Source organism: Nelumbo nucifera, chromosome 4 (assembly GCF_055504915.1).
Source record: "Nelumbo nucifera cultivar China Antique chromosome 4, China Antique-T2T, whole genome shotgun sequence".
NCBI lineage: Eukaryota > Viridiplantae > Streptophyta > Magnoliopsida > Proteales > Nelumbonaceae > Nelumbo > Nelumbo nucifera.
In genome coordinates this window covers 86,766,019-86,792,190 of record NC_142652.1, presented here as the reverse complement: position 1 = coordinate 86,792,190, position 26,172 = coordinate 86,766,019, and the positions used below count along the sequence as shown (strand labels likewise).

General features: G+C 36.8%; 2 protein-coding genes across 6 annotated transcripts; both read left to right on the top strand.

Moving 5' to 3' along the window:
• Positions 1-386: 386 nt before the first annotated feature.
• Positions 387-15,924, top strand: LOC109115878 (autophagy-related protein 18g-like). Of its 5 annotated transcripts, none has more exons than XM_019200417.2 (9): positions 392-1,074; positions 5,137-5,598; positions 6,030-6,479; positions 7,906-8,151; positions 8,300-9,124; positions 9,208-9,383; positions 14,368-14,489; positions 14,670-15,182; positions 15,420-15,924. In XM_019200417.2, the coding sequence occupies exons 1-9, from the start codon at positions 901-903 to the stop codon at positions 15,422-15,424; spliced, it is 2,973 nt and encodes a 990-aa protein (XP_019055962.2). In that variant the 5' UTR covers positions 392-900; the 3' UTR covers positions 15,425-15,924. The 5 variants fall into 5 exon arrangements, 2 of the variants coding, with proteins under 2 accessions (XP_019055962.2, XP_088759571.1); XM_088903445.1 differs by having other exon boundaries at positions 961-1,091; XR_016085585.1 differs by lacking the exons at positions 14,670-15,182; positions 15,420-15,924 and adding an exon at positions 11,894-12,105 and having other exon boundaries at positions 387-1,074; positions 14,368-14,465.
• A 445-nt stretch (positions 15,925-16,369) lies between these two features.
• On the top strand, positions 16,370-23,947 carry LOC104613227 (2-oxoglutarate (2OG) and Fe(II)-dependent oxygenase superfamily protein). Its single transcript, XM_010280962.3, has 7 exons — positions 16,370-16,743; positions 16,816-16,873; positions 17,048-17,152; positions 21,015-21,072; positions 22,246-22,421; positions 23,293-23,362; positions 23,476-23,947. Exons 1-7 carry the CDS (start codon positions 16,595-16,597, stop codon positions 23,769-23,771), a joined length of 912 nt encoding a protein of 303 aa, XP_010279264.1. The 5' UTR covers positions 16,370-16,594; the 3' UTR covers positions 23,772-23,947.
• The last annotated feature ends 2,225 nt before the right edge of the window (positions 23,948-26,172 follow it).

Genomic DNA, 26,172 nt, shown 5'->3' with positions numbered 1-26,172 from the left:
TCGATTTGTTACAAGGTAAGGTCATGTTCCAAATTCTTGAAAGTTGGAACAACCCCCACCCAAATTGATTCCAGGGTCTAAGGGTTTAGACCCGATGAACCAGCCTTGATTGGCCTTGGTGGAACTAGCCTTTAAACCAAGTTTGCCTTGAAATTAACCCCAAGATGTTAAAAGGTAAATAATAAATATAATAAATTTTATCGTTATAAATAGGGCTATCTTTGGTATTTTATTGGAAAATTGCGTGGGTTTATAAAAAATGGAATGTGCCCCAATCGATCTCCCAAAATAGTTCTACAGTTCTACGGGTTGGTAAATAGTAAACTAGTAGCCTCTTTTTCCTTAAAAAAAAAAAAAAACAAAAATACTAAGATACCGTAGAGGAGAAATACTGGCGAGTTGGTGAGCCGATTTCTAATTCTAACGAATTAACGTTGATCTGATCGTCTCCTCCTCGTCTACTGTCGGAATTCAAACCTCGGCGAACTGGCGGAATCGCCCAACCAAAGTCATCTCCATTTTACGATTATTAACAAAAAAATTGTAATTTTCCTTTTTTATTTTTCTCAACGTAATTAGTTTCGGAAAGTATTACTTGAATTACTTGCAGCGCAAACACAGGTCAAATTACTCAATAATTGAAAGGAAAAGGGAGAGAAAAAAAGGAGGAAAGAGAAAAGAACAAGGAAGTAAACCGGGAGAAGCGATCATAAATCATCGTGTCTGTCAGATTCCGTTGATCGGGCAATCGGATGGTATTGAGCATCGTAGGTCGTCCGATATGGTCGGCGGCAGCGGCGGTGGTCGTGCTGGTGGTGGCACCGGTGGAGAGTGGTGGTGGGGTTCCTTTTGAGTGGTGGAGTGGTGGTGACGCTTTGTGGCCCAGCGGCCCGAGCCGGGATGAGGAAGGCCAACGGGAGAAGTAACGGCTTGTTGCCCAATTCTCTCAGGATTATTTCGTCTTGTTTGAAGACGGTGTCAACGAATGCCACTACAGTGGCTTCCACTGTTCGCTCTGCCGGAGCATCTGTCGCCGCTTCGATTTCTGTTGCTTCCGAGCAACAAAAGGATCAGGTTCCTTTTCTTCTTTGGTTCGTTTTTCTTTTGGCGCTCTTATTCAGTTCTGTTTGCCTTTTACTTCTCTTCGTGTGTTAATTCATTATTTCTGCTCTGAATTTCTAATTTGCTCCTTTGGCTCTTGATTTCTGAGTTTATTCTTAATATTGTATTCTTCTTTAGATGTTCAAGATGGAAAAAATGACAATAGAAAAGCAGAACTTGTTCGATTATTTCTTTCAATCATCTGGTTTCTTGTTTTTGTAAAGTTATATTTTCAAATTCGAATTTCTAATTGTGGGTGTGAGAATGGATGGTTGTTTCTCTCTGGTTTGTCCATTCCTTAATTATACTTCTAAAGGATTGCTTGTGTTGCTGGGAATGGTGTTTGTATTGTTCGATACATGTAGTGGAATAAAGGCCAAAAATTTATAACTCTGCTTTCTTATTTCTCCATTTGATCTACGTTTTTTAGAACAAGCTAAACATTGAAAACCTCTGCCTTTCTGTTTTCATGACTTCTTTGTGTGTATTTCTCTGGGTCATGTATTTTTTTTTGGTAGAGCCGGAGTAATTGGTCTTGGGGCAGTTTTATAGGGTGTCTGGAGCAAAGCAACTTGCTGCCTTTGTTCCTCTTTTCAGGCTTCAGCATACTAGGAGGGGGTTATATCTTTTCAGGTCAATTAATTAATAGTTGTCCCTGCATCCATAGGTTTCCAATATGGGGTGGCATAAACTATCTAGGGCTTTTAGTAGTTATAGATACTTCGGGTTAAGGTTAGAATTCCACTTATCTGCATTAACCACTGGCTACATGATAAATTAAGTTAAAAATTTCATATTCATGAATTTCATCAAATGTTGGATGGATTATGTAGGAATTTTAACCATAGCTATGCAAACAAGCTTGTCTTAGTAAGATCATGGGATCTGTATCTTTTTTATCGGTAACAAACAATCAAAGCATGACTTGCTTCTCAACCACAAAAGTGATGTCTCGTTGTTCTTGGTCTCTCCTTCAAGTCAATTATACCAAGCTACTATCAAAAGAAACAAAGCCAATTGTATTAAGCTCAATTTTGATGGCTGCAGCTTAGGACATCCAGGAAAACTGGGCATGAAAGGGGCTTTTAGAAACCAGGAAAGTGATATCTTGCTTATATATTCACCTCCTATTGGCAATAGGAATTCAATTTGGGTTGACTTGCTCTCTCTACAATCTACATGGATTTAGGATTGCAGTCTTTATGGGCTAGGGCATACTGGAGATTAAAGCTGAATTTCAAGTAGTAATTAGGTGGATGAAAGAGGTGAAAAGTAGATGGAATTGAATGAAGTGAAAAGTAGTAGTTCAATTTACAATTTAAACCTCACAATTAAATAGGGACTAAATTAAAAAATGAGTGTTTTAGTTAAAAGAAAGTTTCACAATCTTATTCATATTTTTAATAGTAGCGTAAATATAGAATTATAGATGTGTTCAATTTTTTCTATAATTTTTTTTTGTATTCCTGTGTGTAAAAATGATTCTGATTTGTTGCACTTACTTTTTGTTTAATATGATAAATATATGATATTATACATGTACTTGAATGTTTTTTTTTTTGCATAATTTATGTATTTTTTATATTTTATTAATTTTTATTATTTATTTATGACATTAAAGGTTAACACATTTGACCCAAAAATTGAATTTATGACATTTGCCTCCATAAAGGCCCCCTTGAGGTAAGCCCAAACAAGTTTATGTTGGGGTTTAGGGCAGTGTCGTCGACCTAAAATTTTAGCCTGCATATATAGAGGGGTTAGTTTTGTCTTTGTTGTCACAATTTATTCTATTTTAGGATTAGGAATTGGATATTAGTTGTATTGTTGTTGCTTCTTTTTTGGAATATTTTCTATTTGAGATCCTATTTGCAAGAACTATGGTTTTAAGTATTTGAGAGGTCTTTTTTCTGTAGCAAGAACTAAGGTTTTAAGTATTTGAGAGGTCTTTTTTCTGTTAATAGACCATTACTAGTGCACAAACAGCAATAATAGGTAATTTAATAGTTGATAAACCATTACAAAGGTGTAAAACATATAGGAATCTACAAAGGTGCTCCAGGTGTGTGCTTTTTAAAAGGGGCTGTGCCTAGGTTCAGGTGTGGCGGATGCCTGTGTGCTTCCAACATGCCTCACAAAATACTACTTGAACATGATATCATTCCTTTTTTCCCTGCCAGGCTGCCAGTTACAGTGCATCCCCTATAGAAACAGAAAAAAGAAGAACAAAAAATCTGCCAGTGAGGTCTGTTGAAAATCAAAATCCAAATAGAAGTTTATTCTGGATTCATTATCAAAGATAGGCCATCCCTCTTTATACCAACGAAATAGAAACAAAGAAGCTTCCAAAAGTAAATCCAACTTGAGCACAACTCATGGCAGTATCTCCAAGAAACTTGTTGTGAATAAGGTTGATGGATATTACTTTAACTCTCTGTCCAATAAGACATTTTGATAAATAAGGTTTTTATTTTTTTTAAACATGTATGTACTATAGGACCCTGTCATTAGGATGCTTGTATCATGGTAGGGCACCATGTGCTAAGAATGACCATGCCAAGAAGATGCATCTGTGTTTCAAAATATAGATTTGATAGCATGATCAATTTTCCAGGATGCATTACAATCAAGGGAATAATAAGAAGTAATAAAATAGAAAAATAGAAAGGAAAAATTTTCTGTAATATACTTAAGTAGGAAGCTTCCCTACATGATCTACCCTATTTTAACCATGTGGAGGAATCTTATGGCCAACCTAGACTGTTCATCAGATAGAGGAACCTTTGGGTTGGCAATGTTTTGAATCCTGCAGTGCATTAGGTCTTATCCAACTTTAGATTATAATTATGTATATACGTATATATACACATATATGTATGTATGGATATAGGTATAAACACATTTTATCAATAATTAATGCATAATTATATTCTACGTGTAATATAGGTATAATTTGGTTAACCTTTTCTAAAAAAAAATACATGTAATATATGCATTATTTTATATTTAATTTATATTTTGTAATTTAGTTTTTAATTTATTAAAAATGTTAAAAAAATTCAATTTAAGGCCCCAAAAGGGTTTTTTTGGAAAAAATAACGAGGCAAGGCACCCACATAGATCTCAAAAAGTTACTCAAAATAAAAAAATCACTCCAATCGGACATCCGAGCACAAAGTTATGTTCTCTTGAAATTTGCAGATGCATTGAGTGTGGCAAGGCACCTTCAGCGCCTTGGAACACATAGATCTCAAAAAGTTGCCCAAAGTAAAAAAATACCCCAATCGGACATTCGAGAGCAATGTTATGGCCTTTCGAAGCTTGCACATGCGTTGAGTGTGCAACTTGTGATCTAGTGACTAGGCTAAATGGGTCAACAGTTCAACTGTTTGGGTCATATGGTTTTTGACCAAGTCAACAGGTTTTGAGCAAATCTTGGGTTTTAGCCAAACTGGACCTAGAATCGTGTCCGGGTGATGGTTTAGATGGTTCAACCATCCGGATCAGCGATGGGTTGAAAACACTATCTAAAGCACATGATAAGGTCTTACGAGCTGAAAAATTTTCTATGAATCTAGGAACTGAGAGGAGGAATTGGAGGATTCCTTTTGACCTCCAATACTTTGCTATGTGTAAGATTCCTTGGTTGTTTGGAGAAGTTTGCTGAGTTTTGCACTTGAGAAATAGTTTCCAGATGTTTAATATGTAAAATATACTTTTGAGAAAGGAAACTACTTACCAGACTGGAGTTAAATACGGCTAGGGCTTCTGTCATGGTCCAGGTGGTCAAATCATCTTGGCCTTTTCATTTGTTGGAATTGGTTTGACATTCTTATCCTAGAATTTTCATTGTTATGTTGAAAAAAATACTTATACTTATCTACATACTCTAGATTAGTGTTTTTGTTGTTGTAGAGAAATCTGATGGATAATAAATTTAGGTCCAACTTATTTGCTAAAGCATTTATATGTGGCAGTGTAGATAGTCATGTAGACTGGATTTTGCAGCATGTGCTAAAGTTCTTGACCAAACAGGTATTATGGGCTGGCTTTGACAAACTAGAAATTGGTCAATCTGCGTTCAAGCATGTGCTTTTACTTGGTTACTCCAATGGCTTTCAAGTCCTTGATGTTGAAGGTGCAGCTAATGTTGGCGAATTGGTCTCTAAGCGTGATGGCCCAGTTACATTTTTACAGATGCAGCCTATCCCTGAGAAACCTGAAGGCTGTGAAGGATTTAGAGCATCACATCCTTTACTATTGGTAGTTGCAGGGGATAAAACCAACTGTTCAGGGCCTGTTCATGTAGGGGGGCATTTGAATGGGCTTATCAGAGATGATAATATTGGCCCTCAACCTGGAAACTGCATCTCTCCTACTGCAGTTCGATTTTACTCACTAAGGTCACATAATTATGTTCATATGTTGAGATTCCGGTCAGCCATATATATGGTCAGATGCAGCCCTAGGATTGTAGCTGCTGGTCTTGCAACTCAAGTAAGCATTATACCAAACAAGTTACTATTATTAGATTACTCAATATTTTGAGTATTATGAATTTAAGTATTGATCAATAGTAGGAAATGGGAATATTAGTACATGTTATGCACTTGCACCAGGGTTAGAATCCATGGTATCCACCATTCAGTTGGTCTGTATAAACCTCCTGGAGTGTTTCAGAACTATTCACTAGAGTTCCTTTAACAGTCCAGAACAGTTTTGGTAGAACACAATAAGCTGCTGCTACCTCTTGAATCTTGACCTAAGAATTTTCCTAGACAGTGCACACAGGATATGAGGATCAAATCTGATGCATATAGGTTACCTGTCATGTTATCCTATCCGCAGATGGTTGTTCCATCCTTTAGCCTTATAGTCTATGGATTAAATTGCATTGTCTGACCAATTATTTTATTGTACTTTTGCAGATATACTGTTTTGATGCACTCACATTGGAGACAAAATTCAGTGTTTTGACCTATCCTGTCCCTCAGGTAGGAGGACAAGGAGTGGTTGGTGTTAACATTGGTTATGGTCCAATGGCTGTGGGGCCCAGATGGCTAGCTTATGCTTCAAACAATCCTTTATTGTCAAACACAGGTCGCCTTAGTCCACAAAATCTTACCCCTTCTCCAGGTGTTAGTCCATCAACTTCACCTAGTGGTGGGAGCTTGGTGGCTCGTTATGCAGTGGAGTCAAGTAAACAGTTGGCTGCTGGCATAGTGAATCTTAGTGATATGGGATACAGAACGTTGTCTAAATACTGCCAGGAGCTTTTACCTGATGGTTCTAATTTGCCATTATCAACAAATTCAAGCTGGAAAGTTGGTAAACTTGCCTCATCAACACATTCAAATGAAACAGATAATGCAGGGATGGTTAGTCCTTTACACAAATTTTTTGTTGTTTGGACTTCAGAAAGGGAATTCTCAGGAGATAGTTTTTGTCTTATAACTGTCAGAAAAAATTAAAAAAGAAGTGTGTGTGTGTATGTATATATTTATATAGTTGTCAAGGCGACGCCTAGGCGATTAGGCACTTTTCAAAGAACGCCTCGCCCAAACGCCAACTATGTTAGGCGCATGCTTATATAAATATTTATTAAATAAAAAAATATAAAATATATAATATTTTATTGGTTGTTTTAGTTATTATAATAGAACCTATTGCATGTTATCATGCTTTTGTATTGAGGAAAGTAAAAACAAGGTTAATCTTCAAGGGTTTCACATTGACAATAGAATCGAAGTATCGAACTGAGGAAGATGAGAGAACAACAGCCTCCATCCTTCCCACACAGTCCTCTAAAGTCAAGGTGAGTTAATCCTTCTTCTTCTTCTTAGTTTTGTTCTCTGTTTCCTGGTTTAAAACAGTGGTTACGCCCCATTTTCTCCTCTTCCTTTTTGTATCTTTTCTCCAAGTTTTTGAATCATTTTATTGGACTAAAACAGGGGCTCCACCCCCTTCTTTTGTTCTTAAATTTTCTGCATGTTTTCAGCTTTTTTTTTTTCTCATTATTGGTGTCTGAAACAGGGGCGGAACAGGGGCTCCGCCCCCTTCTTTTTTTCTTAATTTCTTCCATTTTTTCAGCTTTTGTTTGTTCTCATCATTGGTTTCTGAAACAGGGGCTCCATCCCTTCTTTTCTTCTTTTATTTTAATATTTTTTTCACCAGATTTTCTGGGTCTAGAAAGGGGCTCCGCCCCCTACTTTTCTTTTTCATTTTCTTCTTTTATTTTAGTATTTGTTCCTTGTTGATCTAAAATAGGGGCTCTGCCCCTTCAGTTCTTTCAAGTTCCAAGCACAAAAGTAAGTGCAGAATACATAAATCCAAAAAAAACTAGTTCAAAAGGGTAGAAATTCATTGGAAACCTTAGTTTTACATTCCATCGCCTAGGCGAGGGCTAGGTGCCTAGGCGCCTGGGCGCCCCATGGTCGCCTAGCCTCGCCTTGGCGCCTTGAAAACTATATTATATTATATATACTTCATTAGAAATTATATTATATTATATTATATTACTTTATTAGAAATTAGATTGTTTTAATAAAAAAATTAACATGAACTTCTGATTTGTCACTCATTATTCATAAATTGTTGCCATTGAACATCATTATTAGATTCATTATTCTAAGATTTCAGAATTGATTGTTTTCTACAACATATGTTTTTTTTTTCACCAATCTGAAAATAATAGATCTATAAAATGATTACTGTTGGATTGACCAAATTATCAGACATGTAATGTTATGAACTGATTCTCCTGTGTCATTCTAAGAGTTACGTGGTTAAATTGGTTGGTTACAGGTTGTTATTAAGGATATTGTCTCTAGAGCGGTTATCTCACAATTTAGAGCTCATACAAGTCCATTATCTGCACTCTGTTTTGACCCAAGTGGGACCCTTTTGGTTACAGCCTCTATACATGGGAACAATATAAATATATTCAGGATTTTTCCATCCCGCATTCAAACTGGATCAAACACTCCTAGTTATGATTGGAACTCTTCTCATGTGCATCTTTACAAGCTATATCGTGGAATAACATCAGCTGTAAGCAATTAAGATAGTTTTTTATTTTGATTTCTTTTTCTTTATAGATACTTGTTATTCTATTCCATTCTTTGCTGTTTTGCTGTTTATTACTCTCCCTGGGTTTCCGTTCTTCTCTCATTCTTTTCTCTGGGTATTTGTCATTCAGGTCATACAGGATATCTGTTTTAGTCATTATAGTCAGTGGATAGCCATTGTTTCCTCCAGAGGAACTTGCCATGTGTTTGTTCTATCTCCTTTTGGTGGTGATGCTGGTCTTCAAACACAAATTTCTGATACTGATGGGCCTATGCTCTCACCAGGTCTTTCTATACCTTGGTGGTCTACTTCATCCTATGTGGTAAACCAGCAGTTGTTTCCACCTCCACCATCCATTACACTATCTGTTGTAAGCAGGATAAAGAATGGTAGTTCTGGTTGGTTTAATACTGTTAGCAATGCTGCAGCTTCTGCAACAGGAAAGCTATTTGTTCCATCTGGTGCTGTTGCTGCTGTTTTCCACAATTCTTTATCTCGCAGTCTTCAGCCCATTCCCTTGAAATCCAGTGCCATGGAGCATCTACTGGTTTATACTCCATCTGGCCATGTGGTTCAACATGAACTTGTGCCATCCTTGAGGGTAGAACAAAGTGATGGCAGTTCAAGAATTGGATCAAGTCCTACAATGCAAATACAAGATGATGAGTTGAGGGTAAAAGTGGAACCTCTTCAATGGTGGGATGTCTGTCGAAGATCTGATTGGCCAGAAAGAGAGGAATGCATTTCTCAAGTTACCCTCAATAGACAAGAAGCTGTAGAGATGATCACGGAGAACTCTAATTGTGAAGATAATGATATGAAGTATATGTTGGAACATGATGATAATGTAGCAGGGAAAGAGTTGTTAAAACCCTGTGGAAGATCCAATTGGTATCTCTCTAATGCAGAAGTGCAGATTGGCAATGGGAGGATACCCATATGGCAGAAATCTAAGGTACTGATTTTAATTTGAGTTGTAAGATGCCCCAATATGTCATCATGCTTCATTTTGGTTATGATTCTTTCACATTTTTCTAGATATCCTTCTATGTGATGATTCCTATGAGGGCCAAAGAGAGGGGGTATACCAAAGATTCTGCTGGTGGAGAGGTTGAAATTGAAAAGATCCCTGTTCATGAGGTTGAGCTAAGGCGTAATGATTTATTGCCTGTTTTTTACCATTTCCACAGTATCAAATCGGATTGGAATGACAGGTAATGATAATGCTTTAACTGCATTTCTTTTCAGGTATAGTTATTGCTTAAGATTTGATTATGTATTCCTTTTAACGTGATATAGATCTTTATCTTACTAAAATTTTTAGTTTCTCTAGACTTCTACCTCTAAATTGTTGGGTTGAAATAATGACCTTTCTTTCAAACTTGTTCTAATTCTATATTTTATGCAAAGGAGTAACAAGTGAAATACATATGAGATGAGTATCCACTAAGAGAAATCACAAAGTCCATGTTTCATCAACATCAAAGAACTTGTGGAGATATTTCCATTACATGGTGCTTCGAGCCTTTCTTTTCCCTCTTTTCACCAATAGCAGTGAAGAGAAGAGTGCACTGCACTGATTTCCTATATGCCCCCACTTTGCCTTTCAGATAATGTGACGTTCCACTTACTGGACCCTAGGTTTAAGTTGAAACAAATTTACCTTGATGCTATCAGCTTCTAAATATTTTACTCACCTTATATAATCTACATATCCTTTTTCCCCCTTGAAATTGAAAAGAGGGTCTACCAGAGAGAAAGACTCATCTAACTAACACCCAAAATAAAAAGGTTATGGTTGGTAGCTGAGGGCCAGTTCCACCATTACAAGCATCTACTTGGTATAGTTTCCACCACATGCTTTGACAGAGCCAAGCAATTCTTAGACAAGATGTTCTATCAAGAAACCATCTCTCAAATTCCTACAACACAAGGAGATAATCCCAGTGGAATGTCACACTTTCAGAGATCTTACCAACTGTATTTCTCAAAATCCATTTCCAATGGTACTTTGCAAGCCTTAGAGAGTACCAGTTTCATGACATTCTTTGGAGCAATGTTTTCAACCCACTGTTAACCCAGGTTGAACCGTCACCCGGCCATAATTCCATGTCAAGTTCTCCTAAAACCTGGACTTTGGTAAAAAAACCGTTGACCTGGTCAAAAACTGTCTGACCCAGGTGGTTGGACCGTTGACCCATTTGAGCCGGTGACCAGGTTAAGGGTTGTACACTAAATGTGTATGCGAACTTCTGGAGGCCATAATTTTGCGTTCAGATGTCTGATTGGGAGATCTTTTTTTTTAATTTTATTTTGGGTAACTATTCAAGATCTATGCATCCCAAGGCGCCTTCCCCCACTATTTTTGATAAAAAACCCTTTTTTGGCCTCAAATTACAATTTTTAGCATTTTTTAAAAACAAAATTAAGAATTGAATTAATTAAATTAAATATAAAATAATGCATATATTAATATAATTATACATTATTTATTGATAAAATATGTGTGTGTGTATAACTATATGTATGTATGTATGTACCTAGATATATGGTGTTTTGATGTGGCATGGTCTGACCTGTTGTTAGAATACCTTCGCAAGGAAATTACCAAAAGACATGAGGTGAACTATGGATTTTGTTTTTCTTGTTGACTTTGAGCTTGAGAGTTTTTATCTTCAAGAAATTTGTGTTTCTACTCCACAAAATTAAATATCTTTTGTTAAAATATAAAATGTAGGAAGAGAGACCCCTAAATATGGAGAACAGACTAGAGCATTCTCACTTTTCCATCTCCAGTACAACAAACCCTTTTCCTGAGCCAAGTACCCCAATAAATCTTTTCCTTCCGCATCCATTCTTTAGTAGGGAATCTGCTAATGTTTTGGCAGATCTTCTGATCCTTTTGAATGAGATTTTATAGATAAAGCCAAAGCGTACTTGTATTATGCAAGACAATCCAAAGCACCTAAATGTAGAAAATGAATGCAAATTTCCTTGTCTATTTTGTAGTGTATAAATATTTATTTATATGTTCATCTTTCTCTTTGTTAAATGTTTTAGTGAACAATGCATATGCGAGAAGGGTTATTTTTTCCTTTTTTTTTTCAGTACATTGCAGCCATCTCTTTCTCTAAAATCATCATCCATGTAAAAACCTTGAGCTTTAGTGGTTATCATGATCCCTATTTCTTTTCTTAACTTTCTTTACCTTCTTGTAGGCCCAACTCCAAACAAGCCCCCTTTCAACCTTGCAAAAAATTTCAACACTTGAGCGGGTTGATGATTTTTCAAATTTCTGAAACACCTTACAACATTGGGAATCCTCTCACATGCCTTCTGATCCTTATCACTAGCATTAGTTATCTCTAATTCCATGACCGCATTCTTCTTAAATGTCTGATCAGCTACTTTTTCTCTACCCTCTACAACATCCCCAGCCAGAAGTGTCTCTATCTATCCCAATCCATGTCAAGTTTTAAATTAGAACCAGCAAGATCATTATCCAAGAAAAAATAGGCCCAAGGATATGCTCACCTCCACTTCAGTATTCACCACTGTCTCTACATGAATCAATCTTTCAATTTCATGAGTTTAATCTATAAGAACATCTTCTTCATTTGATTCCTTGTCCTCAGCATCATCATTGTTTTCCATGTCATTCTTTTCACTCACCATAAGTGGTTTAGCTCTTTATTTTCGTTTCCTTTTGTAAACTTTTTAGCAGGAAGCTTCTACAGTATTTCCACCAGAACATCCGTCACTTCTTCATCACCAACTTCCACAGTTTCAAACCCCTCAAGGTGTTCTGATACCCAATGTTTTAAAACACAGAGACATGATGCAAGGCGTTCCACTACCTGCAGGTGAAAGACGTAGTTCAGAATGTAAGAGGCGTAAGCCTCGTAAAGAGAAGGAGAAGGAAGAAGAAGAGGAAGGGTATCTCTCTCTTTCTCTTGTTTCCCTTTTCTCTCCTTTCCTTTGCCTTTCTTTTCCTTTTTTGTTCTTTCTTTCTTTCCTTTCTTTTCCTTTCCCTTTTTTCCTTTTCATTTATTTTCTTTATTTTTCCATATGAGGCATGCACGCTCATGCAAAAGGTGCTTGAGGCATACGCCTCAGAGGCATCAATACCTCTGGCATGCACCTCAGGGCATTTTGGGCTACTGTGCCTCCAGGCATAAGCCTCCCATGCCTTTCCTGCACCTCATGAGACATGAATCCAGGTCTTAGTACCCTTCATGCATGGTTTTACAACTCTTACCATGATATTGAATTTGTCCCATCCCTATATTTTCTAATGAATAACAAGTCAAATGCATCATGATGGACCACAATAAAAGCATCAAAAAGTTAAAAATGGCGCCCTTTGGAAAAACAAGCTAGTGAAAATTGACACAAAATACTATCATAATAGGAAAAAAAAGACAGAAGATACTGTTTTCTTCCTTGGTTGATAACTTCTAACTATGCAGTATGTTCTTCTGGAATCCAAAATTCTTAGGTAATATATACCTTTCCACAATAGCTTCTTCTCCAGTTGCATAGAACCTAAAAAAGTTGATATTATGAGTCAAATACAAGAATTTCCCATATCCCTTCTTGAGTTTCCTTCTTTGTGTGGGAGGCTTGCTTGAAAAAATACACACTTGTGACTTGTTACAGCAGAAAAGCAAAGGCAGATTGTGTATCTCCCCCCATACTTGTATATTGTGCCTAAACAATGGTGAGACTGCTGATGAGCACCTTCTCTTACATTGCGCTCAGAAACAAGGAAAGTTTGGTGCTTCTTCCTAAATCTAGTAGGGTACAGCTGGGTCTTTCCTGAACACATTGAAGGGCCTCCTTTGGCAATGACAAGGATGAGGCCTTGGGAAAAGGGGAAAAGTGTATTGGCGAATTGTGGTTCAAGCAGTTACGTGGGGGGTGTGGGAGGAGAGAAACAAATGAGTTTTCAACAATAAAGCTAGATCTATGGGCGAATTGTTATCTTACATATTCCACTTGTGCAACATTTGGAAGTGCCCTTGGGAGCCCTGTTTTAGCAGGGATCGGGGGTGTGTTTAAGGGAAGGGATGGAAATTTGTTGTGGGCTTACAATGGTCCAATTGGGATGGCAGACTCTACAAAGGTTGAAGTTTTAGCAGTGCTAACTTGACACCGGATTGCAAGAGACCTTGGCTTATCTTCCCTTGTCATCAAAGGAGATTCGAGCAATGCCATTGGATGGCTTGGGGAGAAGAATGGAGAGCCATGGAGGCTAGCTCATTATCTGGATGAGGCTTGGGATCTCCGGGATTCTTTGAATGCTAATCTGTTCTGGATTCCCAGAGAGTTAAACTCCGTAGCAGATTGGTTGGCTAAATCAGGAGTCCACAGGGAACTTTTACATAGTGAGAGAGTTATGCCTTTGTAATCTGTGTGTGTGCTCCCTGTTGTACATATTCTCATGTACCCTTTTCTTGTTTAATAAAATCTGTTATCTTTCATCTCAAAAAATACAAGAATCTTGATATGTGTTATAATTACGAAATTTGTGTCCGTCTGTCCTTTTCTTTCTAGAGCAACTTTGCTTAGGAAAAATCTTTAGCTTGTTTTGGTATACAATTGTACCATGGGAACACTCCCATGTTGTGTTTCATCTGTGGGTCAAAGAATACTGCATATTTTTTTAATATATCGTTGTTATAAATCACATGCATGCTTATATTAATACGTAAAAAAATCTTTTTAATAGGTAAAATTATGATTGCATAAAATAAGCATGGAAGGGCAAGGAACCCCTCTTTAACAAAAAACTTTCATGGCCTTTTCACTATGACTATGCCCACATATACAGCACATACAACTATTCTTTTTCACAAAATGCAAGGATATCATTATGTAAGGCTCATATTTATCTATTCACAGTACAAAACTTTGTGCCCTGAAAATAAAACATGTTAAACCAAATCCTTTACCTTATCTTTTTCCTTATATCAGTTTCCATCTGATTGAATTCTTCAAAGCTATAGATGAACCTCACTACTATGTTTTTTTCCCTTTCTCATAACTTAACTTTGCAGATCTGCTTTCTATCCTTTTCCTTACAACAATAATTGATGAAGTCAATATAAATTCTGGGTAGCATTAGGAAAAAGATAAACTATCCCTCCATTGTCTGGAAAGTGGATCATATAAGATTCTTTGCATGAATTTTTGTAGGGGGAGATGTACAAATTTTTCTTCTTCTGATCTTCTTGGAAATAGGACAGAGATCATAGAAGAGACTATTACCTGCCACACTAAGCCAGCCTTTCTTGGATCTGTGGAAAGCTCAGATGGAGGTAACTAGAGACAAATTTTAACGTCTCATAATTTCTTTGAAATAATTTATACTAACTCCCATTTTTCTATGTGAAGCTATGGAAAGATGATGCATTAATGTGTTTAATCATTGATCTAGTCTATAATCAACAGAAAAAAAATTGTACAATCTCTTATTTGGTTCTTTTTCTCTCCATTAGGGTCATTGAGAACAACTGGATCTTTACCTGATTTAGATCAAGTGACGACCATGAAGTCCTATTCACATGAGAATCCAACTACCAATGATACTTACCATGAGACAAAGAGTATATTGAATTCATTGCTCTTGCTAAGCCAAAACGTTTCTGAACAAGTTGATGAAATATTTCCTTCTGAACATTCTATGGGCAATAATACTCATGTTACTGATGGTGCTCCCTCAATGGAAACTGGGACCAGTGAACTCTTGAATGCTAGTTCTGATTGTTCAGCTTCTGGTATTAACACCCTTGTGAAGGGGCCTGAGCATGTGGAGTTGCAAGAACCACTTGAATTTGAGCAGTACTTTCATGAGGGGTACTGTAAAGTAAAAGAGCTTGATGAATGCCGTGATTGCACTAACATTGTTACTGATACCGAGAGCAGCAGCAGCCACTGTGAGAGGGAGAAACCTGAGGAGGAAGGGGAGAATGATGACATGCTTGGGTGTGTTTTTGCCCTCAGTGAGGAAGGTAATGATTTCAAATATATGTATATGACTTTCTTGTACATGGACACGGCAGTTGTGATAGACCCTGAAACAGAGGTTTTGTTCAATCCTGTTTCTGGATGTATCTACTGGATATGGGTCTGTCCTTTGCACATTGTATTGCTATCTGCAGGAATCGAATGCTTAGGTTTACCGTATTTTGACATGTCAACATTCTTGATTGTAGTTACTAACTTGACTTTCTATTTCTGCAATGTAGGTTGATATGTACCTGTCTGTCCCAAGTCCAAGAAACAGCTGCAGTCATGCTACCTACCCATCATTAACATTCAAAAATCTTGTAGGAAGATCTGGATGTCTTTTCAATATGGAGGTTCAGTCGTTCAGATGAGGATTTTGCCAAAACTCATATTGAAGGAGAATGCAAATTTTCAACTCCTGACTGGTTGGGCAGCTGGTTCTGTGAATCCTGAGAAGAGAGTGCATTCAACACAAAATGACTCTCTGTGATGTACATGTTGTAGATGAAAATTCATTATTCATGTGTGTGTGTGTGGGGGGGGGGGGGGGGTAGCTTTTTGGCATGGGGAAGTTTGAACTCTTGGTACAGGTAGATTTGGGTTTGTTTCCCCGTCTTGAACTTTCAATCAAATTTGCTTTGTACAGATGATTTTAGGGTGAACAAGTTCTTCCTCCAATTTGTGTAACAAAATTGTATTCTTCAATGAAAAAAAAGGATAAAATGGTTCTTTATGTTCTATGAATAGGCCAGCTTCTTGTAGAGGTGAATATTTCTGTATAAAGACTCACCAGTTCCTTTTATTTTTGTCTTGATTCTTGTAAGATTAAAATGTTCAGCAGTTCATGGGTTGAAGTTAACTCAGTTATAACTGTTTCTCATAATAGTAATTGGTAAAACATCAGTTCCTTACAGGCAACCTGGGATAGAATGTATCATTACTCCATTTATCACCCTACTAAGTACTAACCTAAGGAGATAGATGCAATTGAGGTTTCAATTGGAGGGTAGAGCTCGTTAGGAATGGTAATATATTTTGGTAGCCCAGGACCACCAGGTATCAGTGTTGGGTGGGTCTCACGCCTACTTGTACTCTACCTGATTCACGATGCTTTTTACCGCATCATATTCAAAGGGTGGGCCATACCCTAGGTTGTTACACCTCCAGATGGAAAGGCTGCAACTGGAATTAGTCCTCCACGGCTCCACGCTATCTACCTTTGGCTTTGACATAATCGCAAGCGAGAAAAATCTTGATCTTTGCGGTTTGGTGAGTCACCGCCTCACCGGAGACCGGGGCATCCTGTTTCTCATCTTCGTTGGACTTTGACTCTCGTAGAGCTACTATCTCTGTATCCATTCATAAAAGCAACGACGGCCACGGCCATCCAAAGGCATTAATTCATCACTTCCACATGAAGATCCCATCCGGCGTTTCTCTGCGTACAATCATCACTTTTCTCTCCATTTCGTTTATCTTCTATGAATCCGCGGCTTCCTACTCAGATTCGCCTGGTTGGACCATTTCTCCTGCAAAAGTAAAGCAGGTCTCCTGGAAACCAAGGTCATTTTCTTTTTCATCTGAATTTAATTTACTTTTTTCCCTCTATTCTTTAGCTGAATCTATAATTTGCAGAGCTTTTGTCTACCAAGGCTTCCTTACAGACGAAGAATGTGATCATTTGATATCTCTTGTGAGTGTGCTGTCTTCAATTCGATTCAATAACAAGAGCTATGGTGAATTAATTTTCTTCTTTGGTTTGGAGAGACACCTACTATGCAATTTTCCCGAATTTAATTTTTTTTCTTCTACTTCTGATTGTATTTTGACTTGATTTTCCCTTGCTTTGTCGGTGGGGATGACAAAGGCGGAATCGGAGCTGAAGAGATCTGCCGTTGCAGATAATGTCTCAGGGAAAAGCAAACTCAGCGATGTCCGAACTAGCTCGGGAATGTTTATCAGTAAGGGAAAGGTTGTCTCTTGTATTTCCTTGTGCTCTTACAGCTAACTTATTAATATAGACGAGTCGGAAGTTTGCCTTCTAGCATTTCAGTTTCATTAATCTTTCTGGATCCCCTCCTCTCTTCTTTCGCATGCTCCTTTTTTTCCCTGTCCTTGGACTAATAATGCTAAGGGTTAATTAACAACATGAATTGAATACCAGAAGATTATCTAGAATGGGAAAATGTTAAGTATGCTCCGAGCATATGTAAACTTTCCAACTTTGTAGCCATGAAGATGCTGAAACTTAAAACCATATGTTTTATGGTAACTTAAAGTCTAGGTCACTCTAAGAAAGTATTGTGCTTCAAGGTTCCCCAAGGTACTACATGTACACAAACTCAAAGGGAACAAGCAACAGGATGCAAGCTCTTTTATTTAAAGACGAATTACCATTTCTTTTCTTTTTCTTTTCTTTTTTTTTTTCGAAAAGTAAGGTAAAGATTTTATTAAAAGAGAAAAAGAATAGAGTGCAACAATTTCCTGGCAGTGAAAGCTCTAACCAGGAAAGAAACCAGCTTACAAATTCCACAAGGACTGAGAGTTAAGCTGCTGGGATACATTCTGCTGCTTAAACTCATCGGTTACAGAAACCCAAGAGATCAACCTACTCACAGCACTCTGGATTAAATCCTCCCTACTTTTTCCTTTGTTATAAAAGACTTGACTGTTTCTTTCGGCCCAGATTGACACTAGGACAGCCTCAGGAATGGTCTTCCAAATCAGCACTCCGAATTATCATTTTTTGCCTTAATAATGGCAATATGGAGGAAAACGATCCTAATGTGTTAGCCAGATTGAGAGAGGCAGCTATTCTATGCAATGCTGAACCATGAATAGACTGTAAGAATGTGATAATAGGTAATTCATTTTATGATTCATCCTCATGGTAGGACCACATAATCAACAGAACCTAATTGGAATGCATCCAGACCTTTTTCTCAGTGCTAAACCATGTATTATCCTGACCATAACCTAGTCATTATGAGTTTTATGACTGTTCTAGTCCTTTTATAACCTAGTCCCTTTTCCTCTGCCCCTACCCCTTCAACTGAGCAAGGATTAGCTGAATGCGGTGGCTGTTCAGAGGCTGTGGAACCAATGATAAGGTTCCATGCCAGTAATAAAATACATGGGACCCACACCTTTTACAGTGGGGTCCATGAATTTATTACTGGCATGGAACTTCACCATTGGTTCCACAGCCCACTGAACAACCATTGCGTTCAGCTAATCCAAATTCCCTTCAACTTGCAATAGATAACTTCTTCTTATGGGTGCTTTAGATGGTCTTCTATGCACTTGACCAAACCATCTTAGTGTACTTTCTCTCATCATCTGTTGGAGCTACTTCTAGGTTCCTCGAATGACTATATTTCTGACTCTAAGAAAAAAGAATAAATAAGAACATGGAAAGCAATGACTAGGATAAGAATAACTAGATGAGAACATGACTAGAAATAGGCCTTCATTTAGGATATTATAAAACAATCATTTCTATAATCCCCAATAAGTTATCCATAACAAAGGAGAAGTTGGGAAAGATGTTAGTCTTGGAATTACAATTGGTATGGCAAATTAGATATATGTCTCCAAAACATGACCTACAATACCAATTGAGTTGAATGGAAATTTTGTACATTATTGCTAATATCAAGAATGAACATGTGCAGTGGAAGTATGCCATTGAAAAGGAGAATGTTGGATCGATAATCAAGACAGTGTACCCAGAGAATGAGTATAGCTAAGGCTGTTTAGATGGACAAGTGCAAAAAATAGGAAGCTAAAGTGAATCTCAGAACTTAGGTATTGCCCTGATGCTTAATGGATAATGAAATTAAGGGAACCAGCTGAGACATTTTGCTCTTTGTGAAAGAAGAGTGATGGAATTTACAAGTGTCATTTGTGAATGTTGTTACATGGTCTAGAAAGACAACGCCTGATTGAAGAGGACATGGATTGAAATAATGATGGGGTGTCTCCAAGGTTCAAAGTATCGGAAACACAAGGTGTATCGGAAAGGCAATTTTAAGAGATGAATTGGAATACACCTTGGATATGCATATATACGGATGAAAAATCAAGGTACGCATGGAGAAAAATGGTTTTTATATTGGTTTAACGAGCATTTAATTAAGTGATATTAGCATTTAATGACATGTCAAATTCAAAGGCTTAATTAAAAGTGATATAAATGAGAGAGAGAGGAGAGGAAAATTAAATTTGAATTTGAATTAAAAAAGTACAAAGAGAGGGAGATTCAAATTCAGATTGTATCGGCTGATAAAAAACCAAAATGATCCGATACAAGGCCAATATGGGCTTGTATCAGTCCGATACAAGCGAAAAATTGTAAAACTATGTAATTATTATACGTTCTGTGTATCAATTGGCTAATATGGGCTGATACATTGTGAAATTTTAAACCTTGGATGGCTCTACATATAGCAAGTATCACCTTGGGATTGGACACAACTCTTGACATGTGATAGTAAGTTATGAACCAATTATTGACTAGCCACATTAGGTATACATTTCTGGTTCATATAAAGTTCCTACTTCTACATGGATGACCTCTACTTGTTGATTCCTATCAGGTGCTTCTCCTCTAATTAGTTGTGTATAATTGACTTGTTCTGTTAATCATCTCCTTACTATTATTTAGGAACCCTATGGGCTATTCGACTGATTAGGCATTTAGGGTTTTAGTATTTAAAAGCCAAATAATGCCTTTCTAGTAATGTTTGTTATTCTGTGTTATATTTGTGACATTCCATTCGCTTTTTTCTTCTTCCCCGCCAAAAGAAAAATGCTTTGACTACAGTGGCTAGAACTAGAAAACCATGTTCCTCTATTTTAACCAGTTCTTCTATTCTTGTGTAGTGTTAAGTATTTTCCTTTTATTCCCACATATCTACTGTATCACTTCACTAAAAGTAAGGTGGTGGAGTTATAGTATGTGTTTTAGTTGTCAAGTTCTTGCAGCATGGCAAGCTCAGAAGATGTTTGCATCAGATGCAACCATGCATATAGAGAAGCAAACCAAGTTACAGACTGGTTATCCAACTTAGGCGTATTGATGAATCTTCACATTTTTCAAGGAATGGATATGCCCAGGTTCTTAAATATATTAATTTCTATTTTCTTGGGGGTGCTACCCCCATCTTGTATGGCCCTTTTCTTATTTCTTAATCTCCCAAAAAAGGCTATCATGTGGTTGCTAGGTTTTTTACAAATCCCTTAGTTGCCATCTATTTTTAGTTTTGCTATCTTCTTTTTTTTTTCAAACTATATACAGGACTAGTAGTTCTAGGCAACACTTCTTATTTGTGAAGTTTCATAAGTTGGAATATTAGATTGACAAGAATATTTTTTTTCTGAAGCAAACCCATGTTTAGGAAAATTTTGCTGATACTTTTACCACCTCTTCACCCTTCAATTTTTGGAAGTTGGCTAAATTCTACTTGGATGCCAGTTTTTAGATTTGGTTTCTTATCAAATCTTATTAACTTGCATTTGGCAGTTGGCACTGCACTTGTTCTGTGCTTATAGCTGTCTTTTCTCCATAGTTAGCTTACTGCAGTGGTGGAAGTTGTTGATATGCATTATGTGAAGTAATGGAATTTAAGATTTTTGAACACTTTGCCCTTTTCTCTTATATGTTTTAATAAACTATTTACTCATTTCACATTTTCTGAAAATTTTATTGGTCTCATCTACTAGTTTGTTGAATTATGGTACCTTGATAATGCTTTTTCTTTCTTCATAACTAAATTTTCATTTTCCTAACATGCATTACAAACTCATTGTTATTATTATCATTTTTTGTTTAGGATCCCATTGTTACTGGTATAGAGGACAAGATTGCAGCCTGGACCTTTCTTCCCAAAGGTGTGTTATTATCTAAACTTGTGCTCAATATTCTAAATTATGCATTAGAGTTCTTTCAGTTATAGCTTATATAGACTACCGGTTAAATATAGTTTTTGTGTGTTTATATGCCTCTTTTTTCTAATTGGAGTATGCATAGTTGGAGCCCCCCAAACCCCTGCAGACATCAAGAAAAATATGAAATTTTGTGGGCTAGGGGTGTGGTTTGGTCTTCAAATCCTGTATAGCTGATTTATGTTTGAGTCAAGAGGAGGAACCGGTCACTCATTTATTTATTGCATGCCTGTACATATCACAAATCTGGGAGTGTTTTTCTATTCCTTATGCCTCCAATACCTGAGGGTCCAAGTTTCCCAAAGGAAGCTGCTAAAATTAAGTTTGATGGACCCATGAAAGGGGAGGGGTCTCCAGATGCATTGCAATAGGCAATTTGAGCTTGTTCTCTCACTGATTTTACTATTGAAGTCGCTACACATATTCACTGCAATGATGCAGCAATAGTTCCCTATTTTCTAAAAATATCATCAAATGTGAAGTTTAGAAACAATTTAGTTGTCTTCACCCAATGACCCAATGTGTCACCTTTACCATTATACTTTCAATCAGAGCCTGTTTACTTCTTTCCTCTCTTCCCAATTTGACTAAAGAACTGCCACTCTTGAACATTTTTAAATGATCCTGCCCTAGCTTTCCAAGGGAAGAACCAAGATGTACCAAATAAGGCTGGAATTACCTGCAGAAGTTTCAATCTTCCTCCCAAAACTATCATAACTTAAAAGTATGTTGCCATGCAGCACTTATGAATTAAATATGAAATCCTCTCATGAATGTAGAATATCATGGTAAGAGTGGACTAGCATAAAACTGAAAAATTCGAATGTTAGATACCAATATCATAGTAACAGTGACAAAGCTTTGGTCCTAACCCTTGTAATCCATTCCAGTCCATTCCGTGATTACTGTAATCACTAATGTCTTAATGTGTTATTATTATTATTATTATCTTTATATGTCTTTGTTCTTCCTTCTTTCTCCTAGATAAAATGCTTCCTTATTCCTAGAGTTGGAATGTTCAAGAAAGTAATTTCCTCATTTTGAAGTATCAGATATGACTTTCAGAAACAAAAACTTTTTTACACATTTTGCCTTTTGAATGTGTTCCTTGTTTCTTAGAAAATGGTGAAGACATACAAGTACTACGCTATGAACATGGACAGAAGTATGATCTGCACTATGATTATTTTGTCGACAAGGTTAATATTGCTAGAGGCGGACATCGCATTGCCACTGTACTTATGTATCTGACTGATGTGACAAAAGGTGGTGAAACAGTATTTCCTACAGCAGAGGTGAGTAAAATATTGCCTAGTAGCATTAGCTTGTTTATTCCATAACTGTTTCGATCTTTATTTATGGAATTTATTGCTACTCCAGATGCCAAAATAATAACATGCTTAGATCTTTCCCCATGTAATATTTTACTGATCTGTCCTACATGCTTGGATGCTAGTATTTTAAGCTATTCCTTCAACTTGAAATAGCACTGCAGTTGCATTTATCATGGATGTTGTAATAGTTTGATGGCGCTAAAAAAGAAACAGCAGAAAGTTTGTACGTTGTAAGGGTTATGGCTTAACCACTAATGGTATTAGATTCTGGTAAACCATTATTAGATGACCACTAAGACTGATGAGCACATCATCCAGGCATACGTTGCAGCATTGTAATTAAAGAAAAGAATTTCACTGACATTTCTTCTTTTTTTTTTTTCTTTTTTTGGTTTGTGGAGGGGGGATGGGGAAGTGTTCTTTTAGTCATGATAGTGAGATGAGCTAAAAGGAGAAGGCAGAGAGCTTGTAGGTCAAAAGGGTTAAGTATTGGGAAAATTGTACATATTAGAAACTTAGTTGAACTTCGCAAGATATATTGGGAAATTATAACTTAAAAGCACAATATCAGTATATGAATTGAGATTCTTGTATCTATTCTGTGTCAGTGTATTGGTATCTAAGCATCATTTGTGCCTAGGGAACTCATCACTTAGATAAAGAAAAATTTGGTTTCATCTGGTTTTTCTCTTCTATATTGTTTACAAATTAAAGATTCTTTTCAGCATCATGTAGTATATTACTTTCTAGACTACCATGATTGTGGTTTAGTGTCATGTCTTGTCTTGATAAGAAAAAAATAAAATATCCTGACCTTTTCATGATTTAATAGGAGTCTCCACGTCGTAGATCACCCACTGTAAATGATGATTTATCAGAGTGTGCAAAGAAGGGAATAGCAGGTCAGTTCCTGCTGTAGATTTTAAATGTTTTTAGTAAGATCACTTACTGTTACATTTCTAAAGTGATATTGATAATGGTGTTGTATCTTTTATTCTACCCCATAAAATACTAGTTAAACCACGTAGAGGAGATGCGCTTCTCTTCTTTAGTCTCCACCCCGATGCTACTCCAGACCAGAGCAGTCTCCATGCTGGATGCCCAGTAATTGAAGGTGAGAAATGGTCTGCAACCAAGTGGATACATGTGAACTCATTTGACAAAAATATTGTAGCTGGCGATGGCTGTACGGATGAGAACGAAAGATGTGAGAAGTGGGCTTCGCTTGGAGAATGCACAAATAATCCAGAGTATATGGTTGGAACTCCACAGCTTCCAGGTGCCTGTAGGAGGAGTTGTAAGGTGTGCTAGGATCTTATTCCATTATGGTTCCCATATAGAGAATCTTCTGTATCCCACTGGGTTTCTGTCTTATCTCCAGACGTGCTGGGTTAAGACTTAAGACAACCTTTTTTTGCTGTAAGAATGTTTCACCGCTCTTGAAAAGAATATATTTGACTGGTAATTATTTTTTTATTAGACCTTCACTTCTCTTACTGTATTTTAATTGAAAGATATACAAAATGTTTCCATTAGAAAAATTGTCACTTGGATAAGTTTTGAGTCGCGTTGGAATGCAATTATAATGTCAGCAAATTTTGGTTGATGCGACAGCTAATTTGTTATTTGGTTCAGTAGGCTTTAGGCAGGGCCCCATAGAGTGAAGACAAGCTTCAGTGATCTGGCCATTAGGATCTCCACCTTCATTGATGGAGACTCTTAGACTGAAGTACAGGAGTATTACTGTGTTCTATGATGAATAGCATTCGATTAAGCAATTAGAAATTTGGGGTCTGTTTGGTAATTGGAATCCCATTTTCATTCCCTGTATAAGGGAATGCCCATTTCATTCCCCTCCCTCCCCTGGGAATGAGAATTCATTCCAGTCAATTTTGAGTCCCATTCCAATTTCAGTTTGAACTAAACAGGTGAGGGGAGTAGAGACCATTCCGATTTCGATTTCGATTTTGATTCTGACCATAAATCAACTGGACCTTTAGAATGTCGACGTATTTTTTAATGAATTTTTAGCAAGTTCAGAGTTCAAATGCCAGAACCCCTCCGCACGAGATAGACATTAGGTTATAATTTGCCCATTTGCCAAAAGAAAAAGAAAAATTACAGTTTCCCAAGACCAATTTTAATTTGGTTACTATAATTGCACATTAAGGCTATGTATGGTTTGATAGAAAATAGGAGAGAAACAGGTAGTTGAGGGAAAGCTATTAACAAAATTTGTAAATTTTCTAAGAAAAATTTCCCTTAATTTTGTCTCGTTTCTTTCAAACCAAACGCAGCCGAAGGGCTCAGATGATGAACCAATTTGATCACGTAATCGTGCTTAATAAGACAATACTGGCAAACACCCTCCTGAGAAATGTAGCACTAGCTTTAGCTTTTAAAAAACAAAATCATGTGTATCGGCAAACACCCCCCAAGTAATCGTTTTTTGCCTTTTTGCTGGATTTGTACAAAGCTCCTGTATCGCTTATGTTTCTGAGAGCATATCTGCTGCTTGTAGGACTCCCTTGTAATTTGCAAACTCCCTATAAAACATCGATGATCGTTGCACCAGCAATCAAATTAAAAAAAAAAAAAAAATTAATTCAAGTGATACTTTGAATTTAATATGGTTATGTTTGGTGCATTTCATGTCAAAATGCTAATACAGATTACAGGCATTTTGGCATGAAATTTGTTTGGTTGGTAATTATGCTGATTAGGTGTGGAATAAATGTTTTTCAGAAGAGTTGTGTTTGGTATTTGGCATTGTTACCTAAAACGTTTAAATGAAATGTTTTTATTCAATGCGACACTACCAAGGCTGTTTAACAAATTGATGAAACCCCATCAAAGTGACAATTTGATCTGAGTTGGTTGGTTTTTTAATATTTTCAGTTGGTTTTAGTTCATTAATATTTTCAGTTTGGTTTGACCATTTCTAAACCGATCAAAACCAAATTGATCTGACCATGGATATATATTACTATTTTATATTTTGAATATAAGTTTTTAATACGACTAAGTAGGAAATTTTCCATATTTTATAATTTATAATTTATTTTTTAATAATATCTTTGTAATTTTTAAAAGTTAAAATTTATTTTTAAATTTATTTTTTTTTAATTTTAAATCTTTTGAACTGACCAACCAAACCGAAAATCAGCCCACACCGATGCAACCCAAATTGGCTGCTTTTCACTAATGTTTGGTTGGTTTCAGGTGATCAACTCCCCAACCCCAACCTGATCAGGTTGGTTTAATTGGCCAAACACCTTATAACCGAACCGAACTGACCCATGAACACCATTAGACACCACCCTACTATATTTGATATCCATCATTGCCAATATGCAATGCGCCTGAATATACTGCACTTGCACTAAGGTGCCATCTAAAAGCTAGGTCAATAATGGATAGTTTCTTCAAACAAACAGTTGACTGAGGACACACCATCAATTTGACCTTTCCCCAAAACTCCTTGGTTTATGTTTTTACCAGAAATGTTTTATGACAGGCCGTTTTAACTCTAAACAATCTCAACCAAACAGAAAATTAACATTTAAACTCAAAACACGTAGGTGGCATGATGTGACGGTGTTTCAAATAAAAAGAAATCACCATACCAAACATCACCTTTAAATTCTGCCAGCAAATTTGTGTTTAATTGAGGGGTTCAAAGGGAACACCGAGACCATGGTGGCAGTATACG